This window comes from Mangifera indica, chromosome 8 (assembly GCF_011075055.1).
Source record: "Mangifera indica cultivar Alphonso chromosome 8, CATAS_Mindica_2.1, whole genome shotgun sequence".
NCBI lineage: Eukaryota > Viridiplantae > Streptophyta > Magnoliopsida > Sapindales > Anacardiaceae > Mangifera > Mangifera indica.
In genome coordinates, this window is record NC_058144.1 from 9017794 (window position 1) to 9038549 (window position 20756).

Here is a 20756-nt window from a genome sequence, read left to right on the forward strand (position 1 = left end):
TGGTGACAAAAATTCACATGAGGCGAAATCGCCGAAGTCAGCCAATGGAAAACGAAATGGAGATTAATTATTACCATAAGTACGGCTGTGGATAGAAAGCTTGATACGAACGAAGCCAAGAAAATATCATACGAATTAGCGACAATCTTAAAATACACAAACTATGCGTGCACATTCATTGCTTGAACGTCTCAAATTAAACCCAGTTCAGCTTCGGACTCAGCCAGAGTCAGCTGCTTCGATGGCTTTTGTATCTCTATCTTCCTCCTCTCTCTTCTTGTCTCGAAAACCTTTGCCTCTCAGTTTCAGTTATGGCGTTTCATCAGACAAATTGAGTTTTGGGTCGTTGAGTCCGGGGAGTTTTAAGTATGGTACGATAAAGAAGTGTCAAAGACATGGTGTCTGCAGAGCTGCTTCTTCTGTTGTGTTTCGTGACCTTGATGCTGATGATTTTCGACACCCACTTGATAAGCAGGTCTAATTCTATCTGATTTTAGCTTCTTTGTTTATTTATGACTTGCATTATGATGATTGGTTCTGTTTGTTTTTCTAGAAATTCCTTTCATCTCTAGCGTTATATGGGTTTTGTTTGTTGTTTCTATTTGTAAACTCAAGTTTATGTTTATATGCATCGTAGGTGAGAAAGAAAAATGAAACTTTGGTTTATCTAGAAAATTAAAGATATAACGAAACATAAGATTCAACGTTTTGTTGGCAGTATATTTATGATCTTCAAAGGCAGCCCAACAAGATTGCTGGGCATGTTACTGTACTTCTAATTTAATTTGTGTGATTTAGTGTGTGCAATAATCAATTTCTGTGGTTTTCTGTTGAGCAGAACACGCTAATATTGAGGGCAATCCCTGGATTAAACGAACTGGGAAAGGCTCTACTCGGTAATACTTATTTTTTAAGTCTTTAATCAATTCAGCTTATGATCAATTGAGGATCTTCATCTGATTGTATCATAGTATTTCTAGATAATGATTGAAATGAAGTATGTAATTTTTCTGGATATACGATTTCTTGGAGTCAGAAACTAAATTGATTAGTTCAGTAACTGATGTGATTGACATTTAGTGGGTATCTCTAATCGAGGATATGGTTCAAAACTTCTGTATAATACCATTAGCTTTTCACGAGTTCTCTTTAAATTTGGCACATGTATTATGTATTCTTCTGCTAGATGTAAGGATATTTGGTTCTAGTGTGCTGGAGACATTACTAGCATGATTTTGTTTGCACCGACACACAAACATATTGACTTATCATACTTGAATGTAAACCTGATTTCGTGATTTGCTTTCTCCCACTTTAGAGGAGTTGTAATTAAATTTCGTTTTGTCTTTTGCATTGGTGATACTACAATATTGAGCACTTCCTTTGAATTCATTATTGCAGGTAGTGTGACAGAGCAAATCATGCTTCTAGAGAATATAGGAACTTCAGTTCTTGTTTCAAAAATCCAGGTTTGTACTTATTCAACAATATGTAGAAAGACATCTATATTGTTTGATCTATATATGAAATATCCTATGGAGAAGAAACGGTGATTGAAATTCCATACATTGACAATGTTCTTGCTTGAATTCATAATCCCTAGTTTTTGTTACCTAGGTATGTAAGAAGATAAGAATACTATAGTTTCGTGTTTTTTGGGACATGCACGTTCTATATTTATCTACCAGAAACCAGAAGAGATAATTGACGCAATCAATTCTCCAACATTTTTCATGTCATCCAACATGGATGCTTAGCATGTTTTTTCTAGTAAGACTGTAAACTAAACCTTTGATCTATGGGCTGGTGTTTTCTGATTTAAATGTATCATATTGATTACTTATAGTTTATTCTGATACTTATTTGTCAAAATCTTCTGTTATTTACTTTTTTTTTTTTACATTTTTGCTAGCCAAATATGTGTCGGCAATTATAATCAACATGAATCAGTCTAATTTTTAAACTTTTCATTTTCTTTTTGTTGCATCAGCTTCCTGAGCTTCATCAGTTAATGACTGAGGCTGCTGAAATATTGAACATTGAGGCCCCTGATCTGTATGTGCGTCAGAGTCCAGTTCCAAATGCATATACATTAGCAGTAAGTGGTAAAAAGCCATTTGTTGTTATTCATACTAGCCTTGTGGAGCTTCTAACTCGAAAGGAGTTACAGGTATTTCCTTATATCTTTGTAACAATCATGCATATAATGTTTAAATTCTGCTGTTGTTACCCATGTCCTTGTTGCATATTCCATGTTTGATGCTTTGTTCTCGGAGAATGCTACACTAATGTATTTCTGGAAGTTGAATTCTAACTATATCTGCTAATTTGACTTTGTTCTGTTTTTTTTTTTTTTTTTTTTCTGTTTATCCTTGTTTTTTTCACGTGTACCCATATGTAGATATATAGTCAAACAAACATTTGACTATTTATATATGTACTTTTGCTTTCAGATGAAGAATTGCTACTGACTTTTTTCCCGTTTGACTTACAAAATAGGCTGTGTTGGCACATGAGTTGGGTCATCTGAAATGTGACCATGGTGTTTGGCTCACTTTTGCCAATATTCTCACCCTTGGAGCATATACTGTACCTGGTTGGTGTTTTGTGCTCTTTTCTTTTTATTGACTTATGTGATTACATATGTAATGTACAGGCTTTGTTTTTGGTTCCATTAAAATAATGTTGAGCATATTGGGAAAGCTGAAAAGGGGTGTGTGAAACTCTAAATTCAAACAGTTTAACTGAGAGCCGAGATGGTTGACTATTTGACCGTTACATGTTGTAAACATTATATTCTTTGATCATGGCATTCATCCCATGTGGAAAAGGTGTTTTTTATACTAAAGACGAGAGAGTTATTTGTATATTTTATGTACTCATTTGTATGCATCCACTTTTCCCTGAGAACCACATTGTTCATATGCTCGCATTTTGCTGCATAATTTGGTAATCAGTTATAGGTCTTACAGGTCTAGTGCTGGGTTGTATATTTACTCATTGACATGCAGTGTCACTGGCTATCTGAATACCTGTGTTGTTCACAGGAATTGGAGGGTTGATAGCTCGAAGTTTAGAAGAACAGTTATTCCGTTGGGTACGTGCAGCAGAATTAACATGTGACCGTGCAGCCCTGCTTGTTGCCCAAGACCCTAAGGTACACCAATTGACATCTTAGAATCACAACAATCTTAATTAGCGTCTGTGATGCTTTCTTGTTAGTTTGCTCATCTGGTTTTGTTTGATGCTCCAACAAGAGGTTGTCATCTCTGTTCTAATGAAACTAGTTGGGGGCTGTCCATCCTTGGCTGATCAACTAAATGTAGATGCATTTTTGGAACAAGCTCGCTCTTATGAAAAAGCTTCTTCAAGTCCAATGGGATGGTACCTAAGGTGAGCAACAGCGTTGTCAGAGCTCCTAAACGATGGTTATCTATTTTGGCTTTGTTGACTGACTCTGTCATGTTCAGAAATGCTCAAACAAGACAACTCTCACATCCTCTGCCTGTTTTGCGTGCCCGTGAAATTGATGAATGGTCAAGAAGTCCAGATTACAAGAATCTCTTGAAACGTGCAGTGCAGATGAATCCTGTACGAAATGTTTAATGTTCTGCTGGAAATGGTCAAAATCTGAAACATTATGTAAGGTTTTAGTTTCATGGTTAGTCACTAATCAGAATTTTCCTGTAGCCATGCCCCTATATTCAATGCATGCAAACTATATGTACTACTTACCTTTTGATTGGATTTTTTTGGTTGTTTTTCAGGTTTTCGCTTTGTCTTGCATTTCATCCCTAAACTTTTCAAATTATAATCGAAAGGAGCAGAGAAAATTGACAAGGGATGATCAGCTACACACACTGTAAATTTGGAACCTATATTTTAGACATACTGTAAATTTAAGATGAGGATTTGATTTTTGGGTCAGTCTCATATAAGCATAAACAATGTATAATTATGAAATTTAGCATCATACTTGTATTCTGAAAGAGTCACACTGTTGTATAATTTATGTTCAATACTGTATATCAGTATACACTTGGGAGTTCAAATTTTTTTACTGGATGGAATCAAAATGTCAACAGCTCCGGTTGCAGTATTGTTTTCAAGGTGTCTGTATTTTAGAATGGTGTTTCAAGCATTTAGCTTACTGTCTTGTGCAGTATTATGCATCTTAATTACGAGTTCAACTCAATCTACTACTTTGGACATAATTATCAGTATCTTACGATACGATACGGATAAAAAACGATATGTATCATAACATGTATCGTGATTAATACGATACAGTAGATATATCGTACGATACAATATATATCCTACGACACGATACGATACGTATTGTCGATACCACTCAATATGTTTTTTAGAGAAAATAATGATGTAGTATAAGTGTACATAAAAAATTTTAAATTTTTATAGGTACTCATACTATTTTCTAAAATGATGTCATGTCTATTTTTTTTTTTAAACTTATATTATACGATATGATATTTGATATACAATATGTAAAATTAGGATTTTGATACAATTTCATCGTCATTTTGTTTTATAATGCATTTCAAAACCTCTGGTCATTTAACAATATGTTATCTGTGTATTCAAACTATGATAGAGAGCAACACGTTAGTATGTAAGATCCCATTATTCAATCTACAGTCAAGACTTCATTTTACATAATCTCATCTATACATATGATGTACAATTGAACTCATAAGTTAAGCTACCCTAATTTTCCCTCTCTGGTCGAAGGGCAGGTTCTGAAATGATCAAAACCCATTATTCAAAACCCATTATTCAATGATATTTATTACAAATAGTGTAAGAAATACACTAACCACTGTCTTTAACAAGTGTTGTGACAGTTTTGAGCAGCAGCATATCAATCACTGGAGTGGCCAACATACTGAATTGGCTTCGGATTTATTAGTTAGACTTTGAATCACAACATAAACAAGTTAACCCTGCTTCCATCTACCCAAGCAGAGAGCAAAGCTCCCCCAGCTCTCCTTTCCATAAAGTTGCTTCAAAAAGCAGACTCGGCTACTGTCAGCTCCAAACACTAGTACATCAGCATTACTGCATTAGCTGACCAATTCTGATCGCCAGGGATCAGTGTGAACGTAAGTAGATAGTTCGTGTTATCATCAATGGCGATGAACAGTGCCATTAGAAGTTCATCTAGGAATTTTGTTGTTTCCGCAAAGTAGAACAAAAGGGGTGGAGTAATTTGGTGCTAAGTTTGATGTTGGGGACTAAAAAGCCGGAATCTGCGGAAGTTCTGTGCTTCATGAAATAAAGAAACAATCAAACAAAATGGAAAAAAAGGATTAATTTTTAGAGGATCGAAAATCCGTCACAATTTCACCTGCAGAGACCAATGCTATGGAAAGGAAAAATATTTCAGCATGCATTTTGTTTCTAAAGAGAGAAAGAAACACTTCCATGCTATATACGATGATATCTGATCATGTGTTTACTTTGAGTTGCTGGCCTCTAAACTAATACATGGGGAAGTGGGAAGTGGGAAGGGGGAAGTTTCTTCTTAGTCTTCGGAGAAATGCAGGGTGATAAGTAATTTTCACAAGATATCACGAGCGTGATACGTTTGTCAGAGTTGATGCTATCCGTATACCATTACCTTTTTTTGGAGTATAAAATAATTATTTTTTATTTACTAGTTTTAATTTAAAAAATTATATTATATAATTTATTATCATATAAATGATATTAATTACCTATTAAAACTGTATATATATCATTTTATTATTTATTGATGTCACGATATGGGTCTTAGATTACTTTTTATCCATTTGGATACAAAATTACTTCACATTCATTTGAAGAAAAATGCAATGAAGGGAGCCAATTTATGAACTTTTTTTTTTTTAATGGAAAGTGGATTAAGAAAATTTCAAGTTAAAACATAATTATCAGTATTTTATAATACATGATATAATATAAATAAAAAATAATATGTATCATAAAATGTATCATATTAATACAATCTATTTATTGTATTATATGATATAATATAATAAATATTATTAATATGAATTGATATATTTTTTCTAAAAAAATGATAATATAATAAGAATGTATATAAAAAATTTTAAGAGTGTTTACGATATTTTTTAAAATGATAATGTATTAATTAAAATTTTTTATTATTTTATTAATATTTTATTTATAAAAATCATATCATATGATTTGATAGTTGATATATGATATAAAAAATTAAGTTTTCATAATTCAACTGTCGTGATTAAAATTGTTAACAATACAGGAGAAATATTTATTATGAAATGTTTTGGGTTTTCAGTTTTGTTTAAAAGTTTCACAGCATATGAAAAAGGCCAAAGGACATATTCCTCCCCCAACCCCCTTTTAAAGTATGTCGTTTTCTCAAGTTTTTTTCTTTAACTTTGAAAATATTAAATATTTATCTGTCACTAGTTAAAATTAACGGTAGTATAGGTGAAATTTTTAATTTTTAAAATTAATGAGGGGAAAAAAAGATAAAATTTTAAAATGTTAGAGTTTTATTAATTTTAACTGCTTATAAGTGTGTATTTGAAATTTTTAAAATTAAAGAAGAAAAATTTGAAAAAACAAGATACTTTGGGTGGAAAATAGTTGTTTGGCCTATGAAAAATTGGCAGACGGAGATGGAGATAGGCAGCAAATAAGTTAATTATAAGGGCAAATTTTAAATATAATTAATTGATGATATAGGATTTCTAGTCATTATCTTTTAATTAATAAGATAAATTTTGATTTAAAATCAACGCAATCTAATTTATCTATTTGAAATTTAATGGTTCAGATACTTATCCAAGACAGAAAAGATGTCTATCTATTTAATTTTATGTAAATCTTAAGGGAGAGACTGTCGACAATGACACTGGATTTGACTTCAGAGATCTGGAAACTAAATCTTAAGGGGAAACTGTCATTTTTTAAAACTTAGGTTGGAAGAAAACTTTTAATTTTTAAAGTTAAGGAGGGGAAAAAAAAATAAAATTTTAAAATGTTAGAATTATATTAATTTTAACTATTTATGAGTAGATATTTGAAGGAAAATTTAAAAAAACATTATACTTTGGGTGGAAAATAGTCGTTTGGCCTATGAAAAATTGGCAGACGAAAATGGAGATTGGCGGCAAATGAGTTAATTACAAGGGCAAAATTTTCATATAATTAATTGATAATACAAGATTTTTAGTCATTATCTTTTAATTAATAAGATAAATTTTGATTTAAATTCAATACAATCTAGTTTATCTATTTGAAATTTAATGGTTCAGATGTATATCTAAGATAGAAAAGATGTTTATCTATTTAATTTTATGTAAATCTTAGGGGAAAGACTATCAATAATAACACCGAATTTGATGTCAATGATCTAAAAATTAAATTGTAGGGAGAAACTGTTATTTTTTAAAAATAAACCCAAGGGAAAATTTTGTAAGTGCAATAACAGAGGTTGAAGATTGAGATCCATCTGAGTTGGATGAGGATGATATAACGCTATCGAGATCATCAAAGATGACGACAGAAGGTGCATGATCCAAGGCTTCAGATATGAAATCGGAAAGTGCTTGATGAATGGCCGAGCCCTTTTCTAGAGCAAGTTTAGAACAGCATATAAAAACTCTGCCCACAAAGACCTTAGTCAGAGTAATAGATACATTTTTAAATCTAAGCACCATCATGATAACTATCAAATAAAACCAGTAGCAATAAAGATGAGTTCAGAGAGTGTATAATAATTCGGAGTTTCCATATTAATATTAGCATTCCACAATATCAATAAGAAATTAAGAAAAGTAGAAGATAGCACATTAAATTTACTCCTTCATGTTCTTCAAGTGATTTAGCAACAGTGCTTGCCAATAATGTCTTTCCTGAGCCCTATTGACGGAAATATAATAACTTTTCTAGTTAACCGATATGCTATCAGCCAAAGGAACGTAAATGAATATACTAAAGCACTAACAAAATCAGAAACAATGATTCTGAATATCTCAGGAAAAGAGCAAACAAATTGAACTCTTCATTTTGAAGAAATGATAGGGAAAAAATGTATGAAATATTTTGTTCTTGAAGGGGATGTGTGATTGTAAATGGGAAATTTTTAGCTTTTAAAGTTAAGGAGGGAAAAAAAAGATTAAATTTTAAAAGATTAGGGTTCTGTTAATTTTAACTGTTTATAAGTGGGCATTTGAGATTTTAAAAATTAAAAAAAAAAAAATTGAAAAAACAACATATTTTAGATGAAAAATAGTCGTTTGGCCTATAAAAAATTGGTAGACGAAGATGGAGATAATTACAAGGGCAAATTTTAAATATAATTAATTGATAATATAGGATTTCTAGTCATTATCTTTTAATTAATAAGATAAATTTTGATTTAAATTCAACACAATCTAGTTTATCTATTTGAAATTTAATAGTTTAGATGTTTATCTAAAATAGAAAAGATGTCTATCTATTTAATTTTATGTAAATCCTAGGGAAGAGATTGCCGACAATGACACCGGATTTGATGTCAAAGATCTGGAAACTAAACCTTAGGGGAAAACTGTCATTTTTTAAAACTTAGGTTGAAGGAAAACTTTTAGTTTTTAAAATTAAAGAGAGGAAAAAGAGATAAAATTTTAAAAAGTTAGAGTTCTATTAATTTTAATTGTTTATAAGTGGGTGGGTATTTGAAGGAAAATTTGAAAAAATAGTATACTTTGGATGGAAAATAGTCGTTTGGCCTATGAAAAATTGGCAGACGAAAATGGAGATTGGCGGCAAATGAGTTAATTACAATGGCAAATTTTTCATATAATTAATTGATAATACAGGATTTCTAATCATTATCTTTTAATTAATAAGATAAATTTTGATTTAAATTCAATATAGTCTAGTTTTCTATTTGAAATTTAATGGTTCAGATGTTTATCTAAAACAGAAAAGATGTCTATCTATTTTATTTTATATAAATCAAAGTTTAATCCTCAAATTACAAGTTCACCACCAACGCAGGGAATCAATTATTATGGATCTCCGTGGCTTGTTGAGATTCTACTTTCTACTTGTTTTTGTGGCACACCCCCATGCCCATCCAAGCAATGGCGCCACTAGCCTTGACCCTAAAAGCCAACGACGTACGCTACAACAAGAGATTGGCACATGCGCAAATTCAGTGGCTAAACATGGCTACCAGTGCCAGGAGTTTTATGTAAGAGCTATTCATAGTTTGAAAATACTAGTATTACAAGTAGTAGCTTATTTATATATATGTGTATGTGGTTTCAGGTGACAACCAAAGATGGTTATATTCTGAATATGCAAAGAATTCCTGAAGGACGAGTTGCCATTGCCAATGGTGAGAAGAAGCAGCCAGTCCTGTTACAGCATGGGCTCATGACGGTAAGTTTGCATACATTGTTTTGGTTTGGGGTGGTGGAGCTTGTGAGTCAGAGAGGTTTCAGTTTTGGATTTCTGTGTGTTTCAGGATGGAATGACATGGCTTGCAAATCAACCACAACAAAATCTGCCATTGATTTTAGCTGATAACGGGTTTGATGTGTGGATTGCTAACAGTAGAGGAACCAGATTTAGCCGACGCCACAAATTTCTTAATCCCAATACGAAGGTATTTTTTTATATCTACTTGGTAATGTAGATGTTTCTTATCTTAACCCAGGTGAATAAGTTAGATTCAAAACCCTACGATATCATGCTAACCCAAACTTTGAATTGCTTAGGGTTTACCAGTCTGGCCCGGCTAACCAGGCAGGGTTCGCCGAGCCCAAAAAAAAAAGTTGATCATCTTCTCTAATTAATAGTTTTAAATGGCAGGAATTTTGGGACTGGTCATGGGATGAACTGGCTGCAAGTGACCTACCAGCATTTGTTGATTTCATATACAGTCAAACAAGCCAAAAAGTTCATTACGTGGGACATTCACTGGTGAGCCAACCCAATCCACCATCAACTAAAATACTGGGTTGAATTGAAGTATATTTATTTTCTAAATACTGTGCACCGTTCTACTTTAACAGGGGTGTCTTACTGCCTTGGTATCTTTCTCTCAAGGCTTAGCGGTGGACAAGGTGAAATCAGCAGTCTTGTTAGGCCCCATTGCTTACATGAGCAGCATCGATTCTATTCTTCTCAACGTTGCTGCTGAAACTTATCTCGGGGAGGCCGTTGAGTTGATTGGAATGGCCGAGTTCAACCCATTAGGGTAAGAAAGAATCAGTCTTAAAATTGCTATAAACTCTGTCAAGCCAGTTGCTTAACATAAAAATGCTTACAATTTTAATGGTTTGGTTCTCCGATCATACCAGAGATCCAGCTGTGAATGATTATCTCAGGTCAATTTGCTCTGCTTCTGCGCTTAGCTGCTATGATTTAGTAACATTACTCAGCGGTATTATTTTGAGCTCTACTTGTCTGTTATTTGGCAAAAACTGGCTTTCTGTGAACTATTGTTTTAACTAAATTTTTACCAATTGCAGGAAATAATTGCTGTCTCAATGCTTCAGCGCTCAATTACAAAGAGGAAAATGAGCCTCAACCTACATCAACAAAAAATCTGATACACCTCGCTCAGAGTAAGCCTCTGTTCTTCCTAACCTAAACGTTGGCTTAGAAAATAAAGCTCTAACTATATTTAATTGTGGGGTAAAATAAAATTGCAGTTATTCGAACTAAGGTGATTGCGAGGTTTGATGGGCTTCTGGCGTACAATCTGCAGCGTTATGGAGCATACACACCACCTACTTATGATGTGGCCAACCTTCCACGCGACCTTCCTCTGTTTCTATGCCATGGAGGCAATGATGCGCTTGCTGATGTTGAAGATGTTCAATATTTACTTTATATTCTAAAGTCTCGAATTGGAGATAAGCTAAAATCTCTGTTTGTGAAAGATTATGGACACTTGGATTTCATTAGAGCTGTAAATGCCAAGGATCTTGTTTATAATCAAGTTGTAGATTTTCTTAAAAGTCAGAAGTAGTTGATCCCTGAAGAGGGTTGAGTTTTTATGTATAACTATTCTTTTAATAAATCATCTTTAGAAATTCTTTGTGAAATTGACTTCTCTATTTACAAATTTATTTAGAATGACATATAAAAGATAACTAGAAATATGAAGAAAACTGTTGGAGTTATAGAGTTATAGAGAAATAGGTAAGTGTGGACTCTTATTTCAGATTATTTTGAATTAAAAATAAAATATAAATACAAAGAGCAATATTCTTTCATTTATAATTGGACTGAGCCGAATAACCGACCCTAACGGATCAATGGATGGGCAAGGCCCATAGAGTGCCCTAAGGAATCAATCTACAAATTAGCATATGGGCCTACCAAGCTTGTTTTCCCCGATGAAAGCCCAATTTACAGAAACTTCATTCTGAGGCGGAGGTTGGATGGGGTACACCAGGGACATCATTACCATTTTGTTTTTGTCACTCTTCTCTCTCGTTAATAATCATTCCCGCTGAAAACAAAATAAGGTTTGAGAATGCCAGGTCTCACAGCTCCTTCCGACTACTGTCGAGAGCCGCTTCGTCATCCTTGTCTTAAAATTAATTCTAAGGCAAACCTTTTTATTTTCATTTTTTTTTCTCTATTCTTCGGGCGTTTGTTATAATTTGTTTTTCTTTACTTATTTTATCGATGTTCGTTAATGATCCGGTTCGTTTTGGTGGCGCAGGAGCCGTTCAATGCTGAGCCGCCGCGGTCGGCCTTGATCTCATCTTATGTGACGCCCGTTGATTTATTTTACAAGAGAAATCATGGTCCTATTCCATTGGTTGATGACATCGATAGGTATTGAAATGCTTGTTGTTGTTTTTTTTTTTTTTTCTATTTTTTTAATGCTTATGCGGTTATCTTTTTGTGTCGCAGATATTGTGTTACAATACGTGGTCTGATTGAAAATTCTAAAGACCTGTTTATGGAAGATGTTAGGTAAGTTAAAAGCTGTTTGTATTGGAAGTGTTATTGGTTTAATCTTCTTTGTTTGGTAAGCAAAAAATTGGAAACATTTATTAAGTTTTTTGTATTTGAGGATTTTGACATTGTTTTTAAATAACAGGAAGCTTCCGAAATACAATGTCACTGCCACTTTGCAGGTGTTTATTGTATGGTTATTTGTTACAGAGAGAGTCCTGCATATTTTGTGTGACAATGTTGAATTGAATTTTTGTTTCTTGGCGTGTGTGGATTCTACATATACAGTGTGCTGGCAACAGAAGGACAGCAATGTGCAAAACCAAAACAGTGAGGGGAGTAGGCTGGGATGTCTCTGCCTTAGGAAATGGTCTGTTTTTTCTATTGTGCATCCATGCTTAACTTATATTTTCTTTTTCACAAATAAATGGCAATGAATAAAAAGGTAATCAATTTTTTATTAGTGTTGATTTTATTATGAGGGGCCATCCAAGCTAAAACATAAACTGTAGAGGGTAATTTGGGCTTCCGAATAATCAAAGATTGATTATATGAAATTAGGTAGTAGCAATTATTGGGGAAAAATATTTAAGAGGAAACAACCATGATGTTTCAATATCTAGAATATTTTATACTCACTTAACTAGTTTAAAGACTGATTGAGGTTTGGCAATTTCTTTACCTGAGGGGACACAATAGCTATTGCTGACATTTATACTCCACCTAATTTGTGCTTTCAACTAATAAATAATAAAAGATATACAAAGGCAGATACATTTTGTGTATTACCGCATATGAAATATGGATAGTTGAAACTTTAATTCTATTAGGATGATTATAAAATTTCTTTTTGCATGTCTTGTTCTACTTGAATAATCCTTGAACACACACACGCACACATGTATCCCTCATTTTTTTTTGAGTTCCATTCAGCCATTTGGGGTGGTGCCAAACTAGCCGATGTTCTTGAACTGGTTGGGATTCCAAAGAATACTAGTGTCACCAAGTCCGGCAGAAAACATGTTGAATTTGTAAGCATTGACAAGTGTAAGGTAAACCCTTGGCCTTTGAAGATTACATTGATTTTTTTTTTTTTGGTTGTTTGGTAGTAAAGTTTACTTAATAAGGTTTACAACTTGTAGGAGGAGAAGGGGGGCCCATATAAGGCATCAATTGCACTTAGCCAAGCCACAAATCCTGATGCTGATGTTTTGCTTGCATATGAGATGAATGGAGAGGTGAGTAAACTTGCCATATCTTTGTTTTTTCTTTGTTCATTTTGTGCTTGTTTAGGTAAAATTATAAGAAGACATTTTTTGAGTTAGGCTTCCTCATTTTCTTATTGTGGGGAAAGTCAAGCTTTTTGTGCTACTAGGGCCTTGCATCCAGTTCATTTTTGTTTCCTTGCCCTTTTGGGATCACTGCTTTGTGGAACCTCAAAAAGTTTCTGTTTGTGGATTTTCAATGTTGCACACTTGCAGAATGATAGGAACCTGGCTTTATTTTTTTGGTGAAACAGTAGCTACTGCTATTTACCTCTGAGACTATGGTTGGTTACAACCTTAATAAACTAAAACAAAGACAATGTAATAATAGAAAATATGAGACAGAACTGAATAATCAGAAGGAGATGCCGCTTTCGTTCTTTAATAATCATTCACTCCAAGATATTACAATTCTGGAAAAAGCTTAAGGAAAACAAACACTCACTCCTGGCTATTTTAAGAGGTTAGTGCTCTCCATTGTAACAAAAGAACAATTGGAAATATAATTTTTTTTGCTTGTGAGAGGCTAAGCATCACTGCTCAATTTATCCAAATTTTCATAACAAAATATTTATTAATTGGTTCTTCAGTTTCTTCTTCTAGCTCTTTGTTTTCCTCTCTTGACTCTTCATTCCTTGGCTCCTCTTTTTACCTTTTTCAACCTGTGTCCTATCATTGCCCCTCCCAATCAGTCTCACCCTGTCCTCAAGTTGAGGTTCAAGGAATTGTGCCGATATTTCCACTACTGTTGGCTGCACCACGGACTGTTCTTGTATTTTCAACCCTTCCATCCCCAAAAACTCCAACTAGAATCCATCATCCCCATTTTCATTTGATTTCCACATGCCCTTGAAAGAAGTTTCTATATTCATCAATGTTGGATCCCCTATGAGTTTTACCACTTGACCTTGCCAATCGAAACACATGCTTTGTGATTTCCAGTTGCTACAGATTTCACCCAATGTTGACAACCAATCGACTCCAAGAATTGCATCAACATTGCCCAATTGAACAGCGAATAATTCCTAAGCCACCTCAATATCTTGTAATTTCAATAGGACACTTTAACAAACTCCGACTCCCTTAACACATTGTCCATCTCCTAAAGTCACCTGAAAAATACTTTCGGTTGATTGGTAGATTTAACTTATTTACCACCGTCAAAGAAATAAAACTGCGTTGCTCCGCAATCTATCAACACTGTAACTGACTCTTCGTGGATACTACCTTTAATTTTCAATATCTTTGGTTTATTGAGTGCAACAACAGAATTTTGTGACAACTCCATGACTCTGTTGTCCCCAACTTGAACATCTTCTCCGTCCTCGTTCTTGTCTTCCTCCACATCATCCTGTTCCTCACAGAGCACCACACGTAGCTGTTTAAATCAACTTTGATGATTGGGAGTATACCTTTCATCACACAGAAAACATAGGCTCTGGGTGATCTTTGACTGAAACTCTTTCTAAAAGAGACGCCTGGACCCATTCATCGGACTCGTTTGACGGTTGGGAGTGGCATAGTTGTCATTGGGGTAAGGTTTGGAAGAGACTTAAGTCAAATTTAGTAGTCAACCAGATGGTTGCTTGGTTTGGTTGATGAAGGCGGAAACATGTTGGCTGGAGTTGGAGGAAGAAGGTGATGAAATAGTGATTGGGTTATTAAAATCAGTAGTATAAGTGGGTTGGTTTTGGGCTGGGTTATGGTTTAAAGTGGTGGTAAAATGGTTGGGCTGGGTTTGTGTGGCTTGTTTAGTGGAGATGGGGTCATGGATTGGTTTGGCTGAATTGTGTATTGTGTTGGCATTCTGTGGACTGAAATTATGTTTGTAAGTGGGTTGGTTGGTTTGGGTTTTAAAAGTTTGGGTGTAGTTGGGTTGTGTTTAAATTTGGGTTAATAGGCTGTGGTGATATATAGTGCGGCTCGCTGGTAACTGGAAGCTGTGTTTGGGCTATGGGATCCAGTGCTCATTTCAGTTGGATTTGTGATTGGATCTGACCCAGTGAGAGCCCAGTTTCTGGCTTCAATGCATAGCGCCAAATGCATTATATTCTCCAGTGCCCTTGCTCCAAATAGACACAACTCTGCTTGGATGTCTTCTTTGAGTCCTGCTATGAATATGCCACTCAACCACTCGTCTGTCATCGTTAGAATCAATGCTGCCAATTGTTCAAACTGCTCACGGCACTCAATCACGGTTATAGTCTGTCAGAGTGAGATGAGTTCCTCCTGTGGCAATTGGAGCTGTGATGACCCAAAATGGAGGAGCAATTCCTCTTTAAATTCTCTCCAGTCTCAGAATGGCCATCAGGTTTCTCTTAATTGGAGCCAATTGAGAGCAGCTCCTTCGAAGCACAAAAGCACCACCAATGATCTCTCCATCTCACTGAGTCCATTAATCATGAAGTATCTTTCCACTTTGGCCAACCATCCGTGTGGATCTTCGAACAGGGGAAGCTCCAGCAGACATAAATTTTGCTCCCTCCGTCGAACTGTTTCTATTGAATTAAAATGAGCCATTGGTCGATTTTGGGAAGACTCTTTGTTTGACATTCCTGCCTTATGGTGAGGAGTTGGTCACTCGTTTGCGATAGATGGTGAGTTTTCTTTTGATTCAATTTCTTTCCATTTGGTCTCTTTCGCCATATACTGGTGGATTTCATACATGTATCTGTCGATGGCATTGAATCGACCATCCGTTTTAGTGAGCTTCAATGATAGTTCATCTATTCATGCGTCCATGGTGGAAACTCTGTTGATCGAAGTTCGGTATCCTTGTTCCAGGTTGTCTATTCTTCCCTCCATCCTTGTTGAAACCATTACCTAGATTCGTTTGCTCTGATACCACTTTAGTTGGAACCTGGCTTGATTTTTTTGGCGAAACAGTAGTTACCGCTATTTACCTCTGTGACTATGGTTGGTTACAGCGTTAATAAACTAAAACAGAGACGATGTAATTATAGAAAATATGAGACAGAACTGAATAATCAGAAGAAGATGCCTCTTTCATTCTTTAATAATCATTCACTCCAAGGTATTACAATTCTGGAAAAAGCTCAAGAAAAACAAACACTCACTCCTAGCTATTTTAAGAGACCAATGCTCTCCACTATAACGAAAGAACAATTGGAAATATAAATTTTTTTGCTTGTGAGAGGCTAAGCATCACTGCTTAATTTATACAGATTTTCATAACAAAATATTTATTAATTGGTTCTTCGGTTTCTTCTTCTAGCTCTTTGTTTTCCTCTCCTGACTCTTCATTCCTTGGCTTCTCATTTTTACCTTTTTCAGCCTGTGTCCTATCACAGAATAATGAAGACAATTCTTTCCCTGCTGATTTAAATGCCATTCTATGCCTTTGTGCTTAATGACTTGGCATTGCCAAATCGATTTAAAAGAAGGCTTGCTCCAAATATAATGTGTAATTTGTTAAAAAGCTATGTTGCATGGTACTGATATTAATTTTACCATCTTTTTACAATGACTAAGCCTCTTAATAGGGATCATGGTTATCCTCTGAGAGTAGTTGTGCCGGGTGTAATAGGTGCCCGTTCTGTCAAATGGTTGGATGCCATTAACATCATTGCAGAAGAATGCCAGGTTGGTATTGTTTAACTGTGTATCAAATATATGCATCTATGTTTGTCTGATGAGTTAAATTGCTATTTTACAGGGCTTCTTCATGCAAAAGGACTACAAAATGTTTCCTCCATCTGTGGATTGGGACAATATCAATTGGGATAGCAGGAGGCCACTTATAGATTTCCCTGTTCAGGTATTTGCTTGTCTGTTTAAAGTAGTATTCCCTGCTCTTATATGTGGTGACATTTATCCACAGCTATGGCAGACTTTTGCTATTTTTCTTTGATAAATTTTGTTATGTTCTATCACAGACCAGTTCCATCTTATATCTTCTAAAGCTTATGCCGAAGAGAAAATATTCATTCTTGAATCATCAATTAGATTATGAATCAAGTTTGTTTTTCAGTTTACTATGATATATAGCTTATTGCTGAAGAGAATGGTAAGAATAGTCGATTGACTGGTATGTGCATTAGGTATTTTTCACTGAGAAACATCAATATAAGTGTGGTGCTAGTATTACCTGACAAATACATGCAATTTGGTGGTTGACAGTGTGCAATTTGCTCTCTGGAGGATGTGGATGTGATTAAGCCTGGAAAGGTTAGTTCTCTTTCACTTTGGAGTCTATCATTAGTTTGCACCTATCAACCATTCAGTGTGACATTCACCTGTAGTTTGATAGTTTACCGTCTTTTTTTCTTTTTTTGTGCAATAGTATTAGTTTTATCAATTGTTTGGAAAATATACTTTAGATATTCATTTCTAAGTTTGATTTTCTGAAATTTAAGCAATATCTTTTCAGAATGCTTAAAAAAAAAAAAAAGTAAATGACTCTTACAGCATATGATACTTATTCAATGCATTACTTTTTTGTGTTGTGTCAAACTCCAATCCCATTTCTCGGCAAGAGAACAAGTAAACTTTCTCTTTGACAAAAAGTTGGACTAAGGTCTGTATATATCGTATTGTTAACTGATAAATCTTCTGCTATTATACAACTTGCAGATTAAAATTACTGGATATGCAGTATCAGGAGGTGGTCGTGGAATTGAGAGAGTAGATGTATCTGTTGATGGAGGCAAAAATTGGCTTGAAGCCTCCAGATATCAACAAACTGGTATTCCATACATTGCAGATGATATGAACTGTGACAAGTGGGCATGGGTGCTTTTTGAAGTCATAGTTGATGTTTCACATAATGCTCAAATTATTGCTAAAGCGGTATGTTGTCTTTCTGTTCATAGCAAAATTACACAACATTTATAATGTTAATACATAAGGAAGCTTGACATATATATACACGTATTTGTATTTAACTATGACTTCTTTTCACCATTGGGCAGGTGGATTCAGCAGCAAATGTCCAGCCTGAAAATGTTGAAACCATATGGAACTTGAGGGGCGTGCTTAACACTTCATGGCATCGGGTACATGTTCAAATTGGACATTCAAATATGTAAATGAGCTATTTTCATTCAGGTAATTGAATGGTTTTGTTGAATTCCCGTAGCAAGTGGCCAGACTGTTTTGATGTGCTATGTAAAAATGTGATGTGTTTCAGGTTGATGATGATATTTACTGTGGTGTTTGAATATTTTTCTATGTGGCCCTATTGCATTAATCATCAATCTCCCATTGTTGCATGGTTTATATTTTTTCTGGCGTTTGACATGACAGTTGCAGTAAGTGGAGCCATAAAATGAATTATTGCATGATGTGATTTCTGGGCCAAGGACGGTGTCTGACAAAGGAAAACAATTGAATGACATTTCTTTTAGAAATGTGCTACATGATTTCCTTTCAGAACTTTGTATTGTCAAAATTATTTAACTTTATTATTGAATCAAAGACGAAAGCTTGGCTCAAGTTATAGTTGCATGGAGTATCAATGGCGTCAATCATGTCATTGCATTATCTAAGTTGTGGTGCTATTTGATGGTATACATTTGGTGAAATTTTTGGCACTGGAAAATTTGTATGAACACACACACACAAACAAACTATCTCTATATGTTTATATTGAAAGTAATTAACTGTCAATAGTAAACCCCTTTACTTTCCTTATTTTATTGTTTGACCACAATATTGAGTGTATTAAAGAATTTAAAGTAAAATAATATTATTGTATTATTTGTCATACCTGTAAATTTCCCTTTCATTTTGGTTTAGTGACTGTTGGTGTAGTTTTTTTTTTTTTTGTTTGATTTACTAGATGCAGATATTCATGTGATAAATAATAATCTTCATTGATTTGATATCCCATTTAAAACTATGTAATGTTATTAATTAAACTAGTTCAATTAGATTTTAAAGTATTGTTTATTTATGGATGTAAGTGGACAAAGAGACATTTGTTTTTGTTCACATGGACATACTTTTAAAACATTGAAATTAAAATTAAGGTTTATGAAACAAAGAAAGCACATACTTGAATGAAACCTTTAAGTTTGTTTGCTGACATAATTATTGCCCAAATGTTCCCTTTGCAAAGGCTTCAAGGGGAATTTATTGTTCTTTTTACAAGGTGCTGAGAAAAACAGGAGCTGGATCGGCTGTGGCAATATATTGCTTTCAATCTAAGATGTTTAAAGTTTAAACAAATCAGACCCTTTCTTTCTCAGGTAATTTTCCACCGCTATTAAACCTGAAACCTTCTGGATTTTTTTTTCAATCTAATACCTTGTTTGTTGGCATCTCTTAACCACCATTGCATAATTTTAATACATGTGAAAGGACACATTGACACACACACACAAACGATAATGACACAGTAGGACTCCTACTAATATCAAATGGCAATAATCTTCTTCTTCTTGCTCTATTTTTAGACAAATTATTCTCTTATTCTTTTGGTGTAACTCCTTTTTATTATAGTAATCTAGGGGTGTGTATAATTTGTTTCAAACCTAAAATTGAATTGAATTGTTTAAAATTATGGTTTGATTTATAAAATAGTTTGGTTTGGATTAGAAAATTTTCAAACGGTATTTTTCAAGTTGGGTTGTAGTTGGGGTGATTTTTAAACCGAATCAAATCGTAAACTATATATTTTTTTAAATATATAAATATAATTATATTTTACATAATTTTTTAATAAATAATTATGTGTACAATTTATTTTTTTCATATTTTTTTGTTATTTTTTACATGTATATTTTATATATATTTCATATTTATTTTATATGTTTATATTAAGTTTTAGAAAACTATAATTCAATTAATTTTATTAAATAATATATATTTAGAAATGAATAATTTTAATCAGTTTAAATTGTAATTGAAATTAGACTTATTTTTTTTCAGTTTGGTTTAGTTTAAAAAAATTTTAAACTATTTTTTTTCAATTTAGTTTAAAAGAATTTTTAAATCACATTAAACTAGATGATATACACCTTTAGGGAATATTTGGTTTGAGTAATATTTTATTATCAAAATAGAGAAATTATCTTGAAGATAGATTACTTAAAAGATTATTAGGTATAAATAATTATTATGTTCGATAAAATTTGGTAGGTATAAATAATTATTGTGTTTGGTTAAAGATAATAAAATAATACTAGTAAATTATTTTACTTAAATGCCTTTGAATATAATTATTTTTATATTATTTGTTATATTAATTAAAAATAAATTTATTTTTATTTCAAAAAATTAATAAATAATAATATAATTATAACAAAATCAAGATTATTTTAGTAATCTTTTAATAAAGATGACAATTTGGCTCGATTTTAGGAGTCTCGACCCTCCCCAACCCTAACGGGGAAGGGATTCTCCGATAGAAACGGGGATAGGGATGAAAAAAATTTCAACAATCGGGGATGGGTTGGGGATAGGGATACATGTGTCCCCTCCTCGCCCCTATTCCTATCCCTATCCCTTTATATTAATATATTTATTTAAAATACTAATATATTTTTTATAGTTTTAAATTATTTATGT

At 33.6% G+C, this 20756-nt stretch overlaps 3 protein-coding genes across 8 annotated transcripts; all 3 read left to right on the forward strand.

Annotated features, from left to right (window-relative positions):
• Positions 1-21: 21 nt before the first annotated feature.
• LOC123223757 (protease HtpX homolog) lies at positions 22-4109 on the forward strand. Of its 2 annotated transcripts, none has more exons than XM_044647111.1 (9): positions 22-475; positions 839-896; positions 1402-1469; positions 1991-2170; positions 2500-2596; positions 3048-3157; positions 3260-3393; positions 3471-3642; positions 3768-4109. In XM_044647111.1, the coding sequence occupies exons 1-8, from the start codon at positions 164-166 to the stop codon at positions 3604-3606; spliced, it is 1095 nt and encodes a 364-aa protein (XP_044503046.1). In that variant the 5' UTR covers positions 22-163; the 3' UTR covers positions 3607-3642; positions 3768-4109. The 2 variants fall into 2 exon arrangements, 1 of the variants encoding a protein (XP_044503046.1); XR_006503848.1 differs by having other exon boundaries at positions 3471-3661.
• A 4906-nt stretch (positions 4110-9015) lies between these two features.
• On the forward strand, positions 9016-11090 carry LOC123224520 (triacylglycerol lipase 2-like). The gene is made up of 8 exons (XM_044648209.1): positions 9016-9232; positions 9310-9423; positions 9509-9649; positions 9856-9966; positions 10059-10243; positions 10347-10429; positions 10518-10613; positions 10701-11090. Exons 1-8 carry the CDS (start codon positions 9050-9052, stop codon positions 11018-11020), a joined length of 1233 nt encoding a protein of 410 aa, XP_044504144.1. The 5' UTR covers positions 9016-9049; the 3' UTR covers positions 11021-11090.
• A 349-nt stretch (positions 11091-11439) lies between these two features.
• LOC123223686 (sulfite oxidase-like) lies at positions 11440-19507 on the forward strand. 5 transcript variants are annotated; one of them, XM_044646999.1, is made up of 13 exons: positions 11440-11605; positions 11723-11838; positions 11917-11979; positions 12107-12143; positions 12250-12331; positions 12895-13013; positions 13104-13199; positions 16719-16829; positions 16903-17004; positions 17367-17414; positions 17820-18035; positions 18158-18293; positions 19306-19507. In XM_044646999.1, exons 1-12 carry the CDS (start codon positions 11531-11533, stop codon positions 18272-18274), a joined length of 1182 nt encoding a protein of 393 aa, XP_044502934.1. In that variant the 5' UTR covers positions 11440-11530; the 3' UTR covers positions 18275-18293; positions 19306-19507. The 5 variants fall into 5 exon arrangements, with proteins under 5 accessions (XP_044502934.1, XP_044502936.1, XP_044502935.1 ...); XM_044647001.1 differs by having other exon boundaries at positions 19339-19507; XM_044647000.1 differs by lacking the exon at positions 19306-19507 and adding an exon at positions 18492-18680.
• Positions 19508-20756: the final 1249 nt, after the last annotated feature.